General features: G+C 39.6%; 1 protein-coding gene across 1 annotated transcript; it reads right to left on the reverse strand.

Moving 5' to 3' along the window:
- Window positions 1-2,337: 2,337 nt before the first annotated feature.
- Window positions 2,338-12,036, reverse strand: serinc2 (serine incorporator 2). Its single transcript, XM_035183335.2, has 10 exons — window positions 11,901-12,036; window positions 9,146-9,307; window positions 8,628-8,815; window positions 8,392-8,471; window positions 7,264-7,401; window positions 6,678-6,847; window positions 5,205-5,295; window positions 4,924-5,086; window positions 3,338-3,553; window positions 2,338-3,252 (listed from the first exon to the last, which is right to left on the reverse strand). The coding sequence occupies exons 1-10, from the start codon at window positions 11,937-11,939 to the stop codon at window positions 3,114-3,116; spliced, it is 1,386 nt and encodes a 461-aa protein (XP_035039226.1). The 5' UTR covers window positions 11,940-12,036; the 3' UTR covers window positions 2,338-3,113.
- Between the last annotated feature and the right edge of the window lie 1,816 nt (window positions 12,037-13,852).

The following is a 13,852-nucleotide window of genomic DNA, read 5'->3' on the forward strand; positions in this document are numbered from 1 at the left end:
GAGATCTTTGAAACATGTTTTTTAATAATTTAAAGGACTTAGTATAACGTTGGGTTTCATATCTTTACAGTTCAATAGGCAGTAAATGTTTTAAATATAAACACCTTTGGGTACCATTTACACTCAAAAGCTCAACTCTTGCACTTTGTCAGGATCTATAATTTTTCTGATTTCAGTACTGTTCTGTTGTAATCGCTGCATATAAGGATGTGACATCATCTTTTTCCCGATTGAGCCGCACCCTATACACTACCTCAGATATGTCTGGTCTTTCTCACTGTTTTACTGATGTCTTTTTCCAGATGGGACAAAAACAACAGAGCTGACCACAGCTGTGTAGGCAGGAGAAAAGGACAACTCAACTATTCCACCCATCAGAGTCAGAGTTACCAGGCGTTCGGGTGTTTGATTACAAATGTGAGCAAAGTTGAATGCAGCCTTTTTTGCGACTCCAGATGACGCTGCATCAAATCTGAATAACTGACCAGAGTTGATGTCACTTGAGTCGGCGTCAACCGAAGCTGAAGCATAGCCTGTATTAAAGATGGACGCACCACCTTTTACTGCCACTAGCTGAAATATCCCTCATACAAACGCCACCACCTTGTGCATTTGGAGCCAGAGTCTGTGCAGTAGTGATCAGGAGATTCACGCACACCAAGAGTCGGTCTCAGCTGTTAATCGTGCTGTTTCACCCTGTTTTTAGAGCATCAAATAACTAAATCTTTCAAGAAAGGTTAACACTTGAAAAGACGTCAGTCTGATAAGAACTAACTACAATGACAGAAACCACCTTTGAGAAAAATGTATTAGACGTGTACTTTGATTCGTTAAGTTTGGTCTCTGTCCCATCCGAGAACATGGAGGCGAGGTTTATGACTTATACCCTAGCCGGCCACCAGGTGGTGATCGAGATGCTTTAGCTTCACCTTTGGGGAGCTGTCATGTAATCCATCCTTATACACAGTATATGGGCTGAAGACTACAAGAGTTAGAGTTTACCAGACCTATGCAAGCACATTCTCCACTCTGGTGGAGGGTAGATGCTCAAGGCTTCAAGGCTGCCATCTCACTTCTGCATTTCCAACAAAAAGCATCTTATATTAATACAGTCAATTCATTCTCATTCATCTAACAATGTTAAAAGTGTGATGACAGCACTTAAATCTTTAGTGTTTCTTTGGCCAATGAGAAAAAAAACAAACATAGCAACCCACTATCAGCAATAATCGATAAGCGCAAAACAACTACATCCTAAACAGGGACCTGAACAAGAAGACATTAAAATTCAGACTGCTCATCAAGCTCAAGGTTAAAACTTTAAAAAAATGAACCCCTAATGATGTCAGGGTTATTTCTGCCTTAGGCTTTGAAACTTGTAATTATTTGAAGAAAGACTGCACAATGAACTTGAGATGAATAGTTAGACAGAAGTTAGCATTCACCAAGTGGCGAGGGTCTAGAGAAAAGATACTTTTCGCTGCATTATGGGAAATGTTGGATCTCGTATTTTTGGAGCTTGATCCACATGTTTCTGTTAATTTTAGTTTGTGTGAGTGTGAGTGTCAGCTGTATGGAAGAGGAATAATAATTATTTATTAGTAAATATTAAGTGATTTTTATTTGGTGCATTGGAACTATTGCACGTGCATTTCAGTCATCTGTCCATTATACAAATAACCACAAAGTATATCTGATGCACAGATGGATGAGTTATCCAGGGTTGTAATGATTGATAATGCAGTTAAAGTGGTTGTATTTGACATATAGAAGTCAAAGACGGTCTCCAATGAGTGAATAATGATTCTGTTACTGCTGTGTGGGTCAGAATGTGCACAGTAATGTTGCCAATATAGCGTCTGGGATTTGTTACCAGATGTCTAAGCACGACTTCAGAGACCGCTCATTTCCCCAACACAAGCCCTGAATGAATATTGTTAAGTATAATGAAGTGTTGTGTTCAGGCCCCTGCTCATGCTGATCTTGTGATAGGGGAAAGCACATTCCCTCTACATTACTTTCCAAGTAAGTGTGCGAGTGTGTGTGTTGCAGCAGGGAATCCTGCATAGACGAAAAAACAATAAATCACATTTTAGCGGGATCATGGGATTAATTGAGAGAGAGCAGTGAACCTCTGCTGACCAGACTTGATGAAATTAGCAGTTTCTGAAGAAAAAACAATCACAAGGAAAAAAAAAGAAAGAAAAAGAACTGGTTACTTTTCAGGTTTAGAAATGTTTACGCCTCATACATCAGACTCAACTGTATATAGTGACATGCGTGTTGTCGGACGGACAACAGTCCCACCTGTTGGACAGATCTAGAGTCTACACCGAATGATTTAAACAAAGTGAACTTTATTTCATTATAATGAGAAGTGAACATATGCTTTACACTGAAACTGAGTGTCATATAAACTTTGTAAAGGTAAATCAAAAATGGTCCCTCGGAACAACTTGTGTGCAAAATATAATAAACCATTCTCGGTATAAAACGGGGAACATGGACAAAGTTGTGAAAAAAAAAGGCATAGCTAGAAAAAGTAGATTGCAGAAATTTAAACGGCACTTTCCATAAAATCGGACTGAATTAAAAAAGTATGAACGTCACAAATCTTACAGAGATAATCACAGATTCCTTTGGTCTTTCCAATAAAGGCATGGAGTGCTCTCAATTCTAAAATCTGTAACAGTGAAGGAAAAATAGAAAATAACCAGAGTCAAGATAACCTGAGTCAAGAACAATTTCGAGTGAGTAATTACAGCGCAATTACAGACAACTGCAGACATCTCCAAACGAGCAACAAAAATCAACATTTAGGCAACTTGTAAAGTGGCTTAAAGCGACAAAATATATATTTCCTACCCTAAATGGCTTTAAAATAATTTTGATGGTACACAAACCTATTATTCATTATAGGGTTATGCACCAAAAGTACATGTGTTCATTTCAGATTTAAAAAAAACATTCTACCTTATTTTGGCTTCCAAATTTAAATGTGTAGTTGTCAGCATTTAAAAACTCAAGCTGAGAAATTTGAAGCTAAAGCTACGTTTCCTCACAGTGCAACAGCAAGAGGCTATGGAACCAGTGTTGACAGACTTCACCCTGTTTTAGCTGAAGTCTCTGTCAGAGAGCACCAGCGGGGCCACCAGGGTCCACAGGAAAATTGCCAAGCCAAGCCAGCTGGAGCCGATCTTCACCCACACTGCGGGCATGCTGGTCTGCATGGCCTGGTAGTCGCTCTCGGGCCTGGTGAGCCAGGGACAAGGTCAGAGGGAAGTCGGATTTGTCTAACAGGGGGTTATTTCAAAAAGAAGGAATAGCAGATACTTACTTGTACCAGTTGGTGAGTGTCATCATGATGTAGAGAGAAGCCAGGAAGAGGCTGAAGTGAAAGAAGGAGTAGCTGTAGGTGACTCCGTTCTCTTCGTTGTCCACAGCCCGTCGCACTCCGTCCTCTCCGTTAGAGGCCTCGAAGTCGGCGGTCAGACCCTGGTCTTCCTCGGTCTGCATCAGCTTGTTCACCTGGGCGTTGTTGGAGGAGCGGATGCTGTGGTGGTTGAGAGCACAAGGACTCGTCTTGACTTACTGGACATGAAATATCTGCCTCAGACATTTGTTTCATTGCAACACAAATGACAGTTAATTCATTCTGAAAATCTCCTCCCAGTTAAGTTTGAGGTTTAATTCATTTTGTTCCCAGGTTGATCGAATGTTGGAAAAACACATTAATGCTCCCAATCTCTTTCCTACCACATCCCAAAGGATCTCTAATGAATTCCGATCAGGAGAACGCAGAGGAAGGTTTGAGACGTCTTTTACTTTGTAACATGGAGAATTATCCTGCTGGAGCCAGGACATTAGAAGATGGTAAACCACATGCAGCCTCGGCTGTTGACACAAGGCAGGTTGTCTCCCTGGATTAGTCAGTCTTCAGCCTCACATTTCTATTTTCTGGACGTGTTGTTCTCACTCTGAGGTGCTTTTCAGCTCACCACAGTTATAAAGAGTGAGTTACTGTAGTTTCTCGGTCAACTCCAACCAGTTCGATCATTCTCCTCTCTCTTCAACAAGCTGTTCCTGCCCACTGAACTGCTGCTTACTGGATTTTTTCCTTTTAGATGCCAAAAAAACCCTCTTCTGACTAAACTCCAGGGACTATTATGTGTGAAAATCCCAGGAGATGAGCAGTTTCAGAAAGTCAAAGTCGCTGTGATCAAATTCTTTCTCCATTCTGATGTTTGATGTGAACATTCATTGAAACTCCTGTCCTGCATCTTCCCTTTTATGAATTACAGTGCAGCTACATGATGGGCGGATTGGATTATTTTATGACTATAGGTATTTTAACTAAAATGCTCAGTTAGTCTATTTATGACATTTACATTCAGACACACAAATTAAAGGAAAGAGAGTAACAGAGAAACAGTATGTCAATGCTGCCCTCCATGGGAGACGAGGGGTCAATAAATGATTTGTATTAAGATGAAATTAATCATAAGCTCTGGCCTTCACAGTCCTCAGATCTCACCACAGTTAAACACCTAAGGGAGATTTTTGACTGACTGTTAGAGAGCATCTACCACCATCACCAAAACACAAAATGAGAGGATATCTTTTAGAAGAATGATTGGTTACTACAGCAGAGTCCAGAGATGTAAGCTGTTCCTAACACCTATTAAATCATCCCTAAATTTCCAAGATAAGTTTTTCCTTTAATTTGTCTGTCTGTACATTTTCTAACTGCACTATATGCAGTGATATTTTTCATTTTAGCTAGCTTAAATCAATTAAGCACAAGGTTAAATGATTTGGCTTCCTGTATCCATTGGCAGTGTTTTACTTTTCCTTCTCTGAAGGCAATTTGGCTGCTTTTAGACTCGTCATGACACAAAGACACCAGTGGTGACGGTAAAATACCTGGCATAAAGAGTACAGAACAAGAAGATGACCAATCCCACAATGCTTTGTGCGTCCCACCACTGGACATTTGGAGCAGCCGGGGTAGGCATAGCGGGACCTGGTGGTGGGGTTGGACTGCCGGGCTGGACCAGACTCAACAGACTGGGGTTACACTGTCGGTCTGAGGTTGGAAACAGAAATCAGTGTAAATAGTTGACATCAGGTAACTTTTAAAGCCAGGTTTGTAGTTTGAGGTTTTGGATAAAATGATTCTGTGACTCTGACTCATTTAGACTTACTGGGGTTGTTGGTCATGGCTGACCAAGTGATGTACATGGTGTAGAGGGAGATGAGGGAGGCCTGGAGCAGCCCTGAGCTGGGCTGAAGCTCCTGCAGAGACATGAGGCATGAGGATGAGTCAGAAAAGAAATCCCTGTGCTTCTAAAACATACATAAACCCTTAGTGGTTTTGTGTGGCGACAAATGGTAATTTTTATTACTGGCTTGACTCCTAGATTGAGCAATAAAGAACATTTCTTTCCGATATACCCCTGTGAAATAAATAAGTAGTTATATTATTCAGATTTGTATAATCTTTCACTAGCTTCATTTTAGTTGGGTAATTGATCTCATGTAAAAGGTTAGTGCAACCTCAACACTGAGCACACAAGTGGAGACTGCCACACACCTCAGTTCACCTCTGGTCATGCTAACACATTTGTTTACACCTGTGAGTTACATTTAAGGCTAATCACATGAACGTGTTATAAAATATCCTGTGAGCACCACAGCTTCCTCAGGTTTGAGCTGTGTTGCTTGTCATGCAACTTGGCTCCACATGGTAAGAAACTGCCTCAACAAGTCAGACATGATAGTGAGTCCTCTTTCAGATGGCAGAATGTACAAGAGCATCGGTGAACTAGTAAACTAAACACAGTTGCAGGAGTGGGGTTCAGGAAGTGCCATACAACTAATAGCAGGGTGCAATGGTCATCCTCCACAAATGATGGTATGCACAAGTCACCATTTACTCAAGCTTGTATTGAAAGACTTCTGACTTGACACAAGGATCATCTGTGGAAACTGGTGTATAAGACAATGAGACACTGTATGAAGTCAAATGTTATGGTTTGAATCCAAGAAGAAAACTATTACTCATAAATCAGCACAAAACTACAAGAAGAAATTTTGCCAGAGAACATGAGAAGAGGCCTGATGAATGTGGCAGGACTTTGTCTGGTCACATGAAACCAAAAGTCAATTGGTTTGGATCAGTCCTGTATGGTTGGTGTGGACCTGACCAGGACCAGCACAGTGACTGTGAGTGTTGACAGTGAAACAGGGAGGCGGGAGTATGTTGATGATACAGGGCAGCATCACCAAAGTGTTTGTAAAGACAGAAAAAAGTGAAAACTGTTTCCTGTCCCCTGACTTGGCTCTAATAAAAAAGAACTTACATACATACATACAACAAAAAAACCTCCAGCAAAAGAGCATCTGTGAAGAACACCAGTACTCTCCAAAGATTAACGCAACGCTGGTATCATGCATGCCCAAGAGGATCGAATCTCTCATCAAAATAAAATCTGAAATCTCTATGCCTTTCATCACAGTTGTTTTCTTTTGTGTTTTTCAAGTGAATTAGCTTTATTCTTCTTGAGCTTTGTCTACAAACAAATTGTATTAAATTGACAAGATTTGTAACTACGTAACAATATTGTTTGGATCACAATATTCTGTATCAGTCCATAAATACCATAAGTCTACATTACCTGAACTTTGGGAAGAATGGAGACGATGGACACAATGATGCAGAAGATGAAGTTGAGGCTGATGAAGACCTTGTGCTCGGTGCAGTCGTCAGGTGTGGTGTAAAACACATAGAAGAGCACGACAGCAGTGAAAGCCAGGACGTAGTGGATGATGGTGAACGACAGCAGAGCTGCGAGATAAACAAACATCAAGGTCATTATACGAATGAAACCTGACAGCGAAACTGCAGCTGGAGTCGGGTGAGTGTTTCAGATTGTTTGCACTGGTTAGTTCTGTAAAACAAGACTTTCCCATCAAAACTCACACAACGTGTATGTCAAACAGTTTGATTTATTACATAACTGCTGTGTAATTTGTCAGTGTCACCGGCACAAAAAGGCTAATCTGAATTGTAATTCAATGTTCCACTTACACACACATCTATATGATTTATTTACAGAGGTATAATTAACTTGCAGAGCTGTATAACGTGAGAAATTGCAGGGAAATATTTGATGGAATAAAATGGGAGAATAAAGAAACACACATTTTCTACTTGCACTTAAAGGTTTATGTCAATAAATGGAGAGTATTTGGCCTTTCTACCTGCAAACCAGCACTTGGAGTTTCCAGTCTCTGCCCTCTCCAGCCAGGACTGGTTCCAGGAATGGGCAAAATCCACAAGCAGGATGAGCTGGATGACGATGAAGATGAAGGAGCCCACCATGCCGAAGTAATACCACACTGAGAGCACACAGGAAAGAAGACTGACTCAGGGAATTGTAGGTTTTTAAACATTCTAAACTTGTAAGTTCTGATATGATTCACAGACTTTCTGATCAAACAACAAGTAAAATAAAATGTTGTTCTAAGCAAACATTCACTGCCAACTGTATTATTGAAACTTATTTTGTTGAACTATTGAACTTTGATATGGAGCCTTCATTTTGAATTGAATTCAAAACATGCAAGTTTCTGATGCTAGGGGGTCTCTCAATCATAGCAATAACAAAACAGTTTAGTGGGATCATGGGAGTTGCTCTCATCACCACTGCTGTCAAAGCTGCCAGATTCTGAATAGTTCAGGAGTTTGTTTGTTTTGTTTTTTTAACCAAGAGCAGAATTGTCCTCAGAGGTCTACTCCTCCGCTCCAAAACAGACACATTGATTAAATCCTTTAAAAAAAAAAAAAACTGATGCTGTTTGGAAAGACACTGGAATGAGCTGAGCCTCCGCAAACATTTGCTCAGCTTGTTTCTCTGATGCCTCCAGACATTCAGGGGAAAAAAAAAAAAACTTTATCCAGTAAAAATATATAGTTTAAGTAAAATATCTAAATTATGTCTATAAGGTCTTGTAAAAATAAGAAAAATGAAGGTCCATTTGGACTCTTCTGGCAGACAAACACAATTGAAAGGGGACACAATGTCACAGACAGGTGACCAAATGAACCAGATCAATAATTTGATTAAAAGGGGTTTTACCAGCTTGAAAAATTGCTTGAAAAATTTGGGAAAATATAATTACACAACTCAACAAAATATACTAGACAAGTCTTGCTGTTTTTAGACAATTCATTGCAGATGAGTAAAAAGCTATATCTTAAAAAATCTGCAGACTCTATCTTGAACCGAGAAGGTGTGACAGCTGCTGGTGGATTCAAATAAAAAGAAAATTAGAACTAAAAAAAAAACAACAATGAATCAGGCTAAAACATGTGTCCTAGCTTCATACCTGTATTAAATTCGCCGTCTGGAATGAAGAAAGCGCCCACTGTTATGCCGACCAGCACCAACAACTTAAAGAACCAGAAACTGAGGAGAAACAAAATAAAAGGTTTTTACTCTTAAACCTTTTAGATACAGTCTATGGGGTAAACACAATCTTAAGAGAAAGCAGTGTCCATGTTTGGCCACCAGAGAGCAGCATTCTCTCATGAAACAGAGCTGAACCAGAGGTGCAACACTTACCCATTCTGGATGGAGGCTCGAGGGTCCTTGCTGCTGCGCACTCGGATCATGATGATGGAGAAGAGGAAGAAGAAGCAGGCCATGGCGAAGCACATGCGGTACACCGACTTGTAGCCCACGACGATGTCACAGTTCACCTTGTTCTCTATGCCAGGTATGGACGTCCCGCCAACGCAGAATCCTGGAATCTGACAGGGTGAAAACGAACAATGAAATAATGGGTTAGACAGGCCGTAATCCTGGCCTGTGAGAAGTGTAATGGAATCTAAAAAGATAGATTGTGACAGAAATTATAACAACCAATTATTCCAAGCATCCTGTCCTGCTGCTCTACAGCATCACGGTTGCTGGGTTACAGCTTTATGAAAGCGCTGTAGTTTTCCATCTTTCCTTGAATTGGTAATAACATGTGGGTTCAGAAATGCTCTTATGCGATGATTAACGGTACCTGATGTGACAGCCCCACATCCCCACGTGGATAATTACATTTGTCCTAACCCAGTCTTATCCTAATGTACCTTTTTAAGATGTTCTTCCATGCCTGGTAGAATCATTATAACAGAGACCAGAGTCCCGAGCAGCAGCAGGAAGGAGAAGGCCAACCGGCTTATGGTGGAGTTGAATGTTGAAGGGCAGCATGATGACAGGAGGCAGGAGGCCGATCCGCACAAACAGGACGCCTGGAGAAGAGGAAGGGGAAGAATTAGCAGGGCATGCATACAGATCCATATTTTATGAACATTGCGGACACGGCTCAGGGTTGTGGGATAATCAGGGTAATGCATGCATGGCTTGCAACAATGAATGTGGAGGAAGAAAAGAAGAAAAAACATTGTGTCTGCTGTCAGGGCAACCATCGTCCTGCTCCGGCACATGTCCAGAGAAGCAGAGATAAAAGATGATTCACAGAGGCAGTAATCAGGTATGCCATAATAACAAATCTCTGCCTCTCTCAGTTTTTTTTACCAAGCAATGCGAAACAGGATCACAGAGGATTCCTGTAAGATTCAGACATGTGAAGCACTGAGGCAGAGACTTACTGGAGCGGAGATCATCCATCCTTCACTAAACACAAGTACATGAGCACAAGCTTCTACAAGAAATGAATGCTGCAGCTGTGAGGTGAAGAATCCAGTTTCCATGGTTCACACTGTCCTATGTCATACTGCCCAGGGAACAAAAAAGCTCCAAAGCAGTCAAGGCAAAAACTGCTCATAACTCTAAGTTTACTGTAGAGTATTACTAGGAACTCAAAGTGATAACAGGGAATATTAAACATCAAAGCACCCATATAATGAGTCTGAAGATTTATTTTACAACACTGAAAAAAGGCTGGTGATTAAACCCCAATATTTTCTGGTTCAATGTATCTTTATTACCTCCAAGGGGTAATGAATTCTGCAGCCAGCAGTAACCACATAATAACAATAAATACATCAACAATATAATTACATCACAGTGAGACATTTAAAAGGTCGATGGCAGCAAGGACCTCGACTTTTTAAATCTCATAATTCTGCCACACCTCAGTAAACTGTGGGTGATTCAAATCATCTAGGATGGTTCAGACCTTCTTGAATCTGTACAGGTGATGAAGGTCATTTAGGGTCATACAAGCAATTTTGCTGAACCCATTTACATAATATCCTACAGCCACTCCTTATTTTTCAGTGCAAGTGACCCACATCAGCAGATGAAAGAAAACAGATTTGATCAAACAGGAATAAAGTGTGCAATTGACATTCAAATGATGACGTATACGATAAAAACACATGCACTGATGAGCTTTTCAACACATAGCATCAATAGAGGCTTGAAGATCAGCTTGTCATCAGTGACAGTGCTGAGTTATTGCACTGCTGCACCAGCTCAACAGCCTGATCATTAATCAGCAGAGGAGAGATAACAATTAGATTCTTCCTAAAATCAATTTTCATCTCTTTAGTCTTGGACACATTAATGTCGAAGAAGGACAATTTGCACCAGTCTGTGGGCCAGGATTATCACTGCTGAAGAGAGACAGAATGACTGAGTCGTCAGTGAACTCTGACACACTGCTGCAACATGTAGCCACAACCAGCACCATTGTTATCGTCGCAGTCCAAAATTTAAGTATTAAACACTGTCCAGTACTGAAAGCTGGCACCTTATACCTTCTGATTTATGTCTAAACTCTGCCAGCTTGTACAATAACTCCCTGTGTTTAGAAAACACTTCACAAGAGAGCAATCATAGTGGCTGTGGCACTAAAACTGAGATATTGTTAAGACATTCGTAGCAAAAACCTGAAGTCCAGCTTCAACCCTGAATCACAGCAGATGTTTGGAGGATAACCAGAAAATCTGTAGAAATCAAATCTGCTTTAGACCTGCCTGTTTGTGTTGGTTTACAGCTGGGATCTCTTATCAGTGACCTTACTGCACTCTGAGAAGCAGTCTGAGTCTTGGAGGTTAAATGCTTCCACTGTTTGGCACATGCTAATAGACTCGTGGGATTGTTTGGAAGTTTCCTTTATTGTCATTTTGCTGCTTTTGAGTGGAAGTTGACGAAGCCACAGTTGGATTTTCCTCATAAAAAGGTTATTTGACCTAAAATCTATTTGTCATTTACAGTGAGTAGAAACCATTTGGACGAAATGACAGCTGGACTGTCAAATTATTTTTTCTTAAAGATGATCATTGTAGGTAATGCGTATCACACTGATGTATATTCATTTTCATGTTCATTTTACCAGTAAATTTGGTTTTCATAATTGACAGCCTGAGACTGACTTGTGATTGGACTTCACGTGCGCAAGATGGCAGTGTCCTTAACTGGGATATTGTTTACAGTCTCTGGCCTCTATCAAAATGCAACTGAACAGTAACTGCATTCATCTTCACTGGTGATACACGTTATATTTATAGAAGAGAACACACCTGTAATATATTTACATTTGTTCACAGTTTAGATCAAAAAAATATAAAAAAGGCAAACAAAACTAATGACGTCATATGTAAGATTCTGGGTTAACCCGGAAGTAGCGCAGTTTAAAAAAGATCATACAGATGTAGCATTTAAGTTTGATACATTTATGTTTGCCTGTTGAAATATTAACTTTAATTTCATTCGATTTAAATGCTCTTAATGTAAATGTAAAATATCGGTTTTAGTTATTCTCACGTGACGTCGTGTCGTCGATACCCGAAACAACATCAACAAAACTCGTGTCTCTGCTAAAAAAACAAGTAAACTTCGCTACATTGACAGTAAGACTGGGAGCCGTGTACTCACACAACTGGCGAGGGAGCCCAGAGCTAAACAAGCACCCATGTTTGTTCCTCTCAAAGCGACGAACTGTCGGAGACGATTCGGGAAAACTTAAGGAAGAAACCCAACTTAAAATGGCGGCGTCAAGTCCTTTAAAAAGAACACACAGGAATCCGCCCGTCCTCTTCAAAATAAAAGGTTAGATTAATTTACGCTTGTAAACTACAATTACAGGGATGTCAGATTATTTAATTTGTTTGTTTATCTATGTGTTTTGGGGCGAATGTCCTTATGGAATACAAAAAGTGTTGTTGTAGGAATTGAATTCACACGTTCGGTTGTATTTGTATTCGATCAACTTCCGGCATCATTTGGCTAAATTTGGACAGAAAGTGTACTTTACAAAGGGCGTCGCTGCCACCAATCAGAGGCTACATCTTTTCTGCGTGGAGCCCAACTCGGACTGCGATTGGCTCAACGAGTAGTTACTCCAAATGTTTGACCAATTGCATCTTAATGCGAAAAAGAGAACCCGCCCCTTCATTATTGTCCTACCATTTACTACCACACATGCTATACTCCACTTTAACTTTAAATGTGTTTTATGTAATTCAGCTAAACTCAACGTTGTATTTCATTTCATTGTATGTATTGGATTTCAAATTTGTCAAAATTAATATAATGATTGTCTTGTTAGTCTTATTAACCATCTGATGTATGCTGATGATTAGTTCTCATTTTTTCTTACAGTGCTGGTTCACAGTAACTGCTGGTGTGCACTATGACATTAAATTTAACTTGATAAAAAGTGTTGTCCTGATTGTTAGAAGCAAGGGGGATCAGACACCTAAGCCTCAATGCTGTTTAGAACAAGCTAGTGAGGATGGAAACCACTGGTGTATTCTTTTAACAGCTCATTCAATTTCAGATAATTTTGTATTGTATCGTTTGTTTTAATGAAACATCTTACCCTGAGAAGTAACTTGTATCTATAGTTGACTGATAAAAAAAACAAAGCCAATGTGTCTAATGGAGTAGAATTGTAAAATTCTAAAGCAGTGACAGTTTTCCCTTCTTAAGACATACTTCATCGGAAAACCTTCCCTGATTTAATTTGAGATTTAATTTTCCCATTTCTGTTCATACCACATTTGATTTTATGCATTCAATTGTTTTTGCCTGTTCCAGTTTAACACTGATCATTTTATGAATATTCTGTTTTATATTTCTGCCATTATGCTATAGAAATAAAGTTTACTATTCAGTATTACACATAAATTACAAGTATATCAAATTTATACTTAAGTATAGTACTTGAGTAAATGTACTTTCCAACTGTTTTTTAAAACATTTTGTTCCAAAACGAGATTGTGTAACTTTTAAAATATTTTTTCTACCAAACTATGTTAAATACTGTTGTAGAATTAACTAAACTACAAACAGTAATACTGAATTATAGAAATAAAATGAACCCCTTGTGTGTATGGTAAAATCAATTAGAACAGTGGGATAACCCCTGAATATAAATACACTATATTATTGCTGGAAAACATTGAAAATAAGATATGGAAAAAATCATTGGGTTTCATTAAAATCTTAAGGATCTTACATTGAATTTATATATGTAATTAACTAGAGTAGTAACACCATTGCAGTCATTGTATGGCCAAACTTTGCGACCATATTGGAGCAAAAATGTACTGATTCAGTTTCACTAGAGGTGGCACGCGTACGGTGAGTAAACAGGAAAGACAGGGAAGGTCAGAAGAGTGAGTTTAAAGCAGCAGGGGGGCAAACGGCCATCTGTGAGGGTCTAACCTTCAGAATCATAGTGAAGGTGGTCACCTGTGAGTAATCAGCCCCAATGCAAAGTCCAGACAGCAGCACAGATACATCAGGATTGTGCTTCTGATGACTGCAGGGCCATAATGAGCATTAGACCATTAATGTTAATCAGTTAACAGCCTCATTATGTA

The sequence above is a fragment of the Hippoglossus stenolepis genome, chromosome 17, assembly GCF_022539355.2.
Source record: "Hippoglossus stenolepis isolate QCI-W04-F060 chromosome 17, HSTE1.2, whole genome shotgun sequence".
Classification (NCBI taxonomy): Eukaryota; Metazoa; Chordata; class Actinopteri; order Pleuronectiformes; family Pleuronectidae; genus Hippoglossus; species Hippoglossus stenolepis.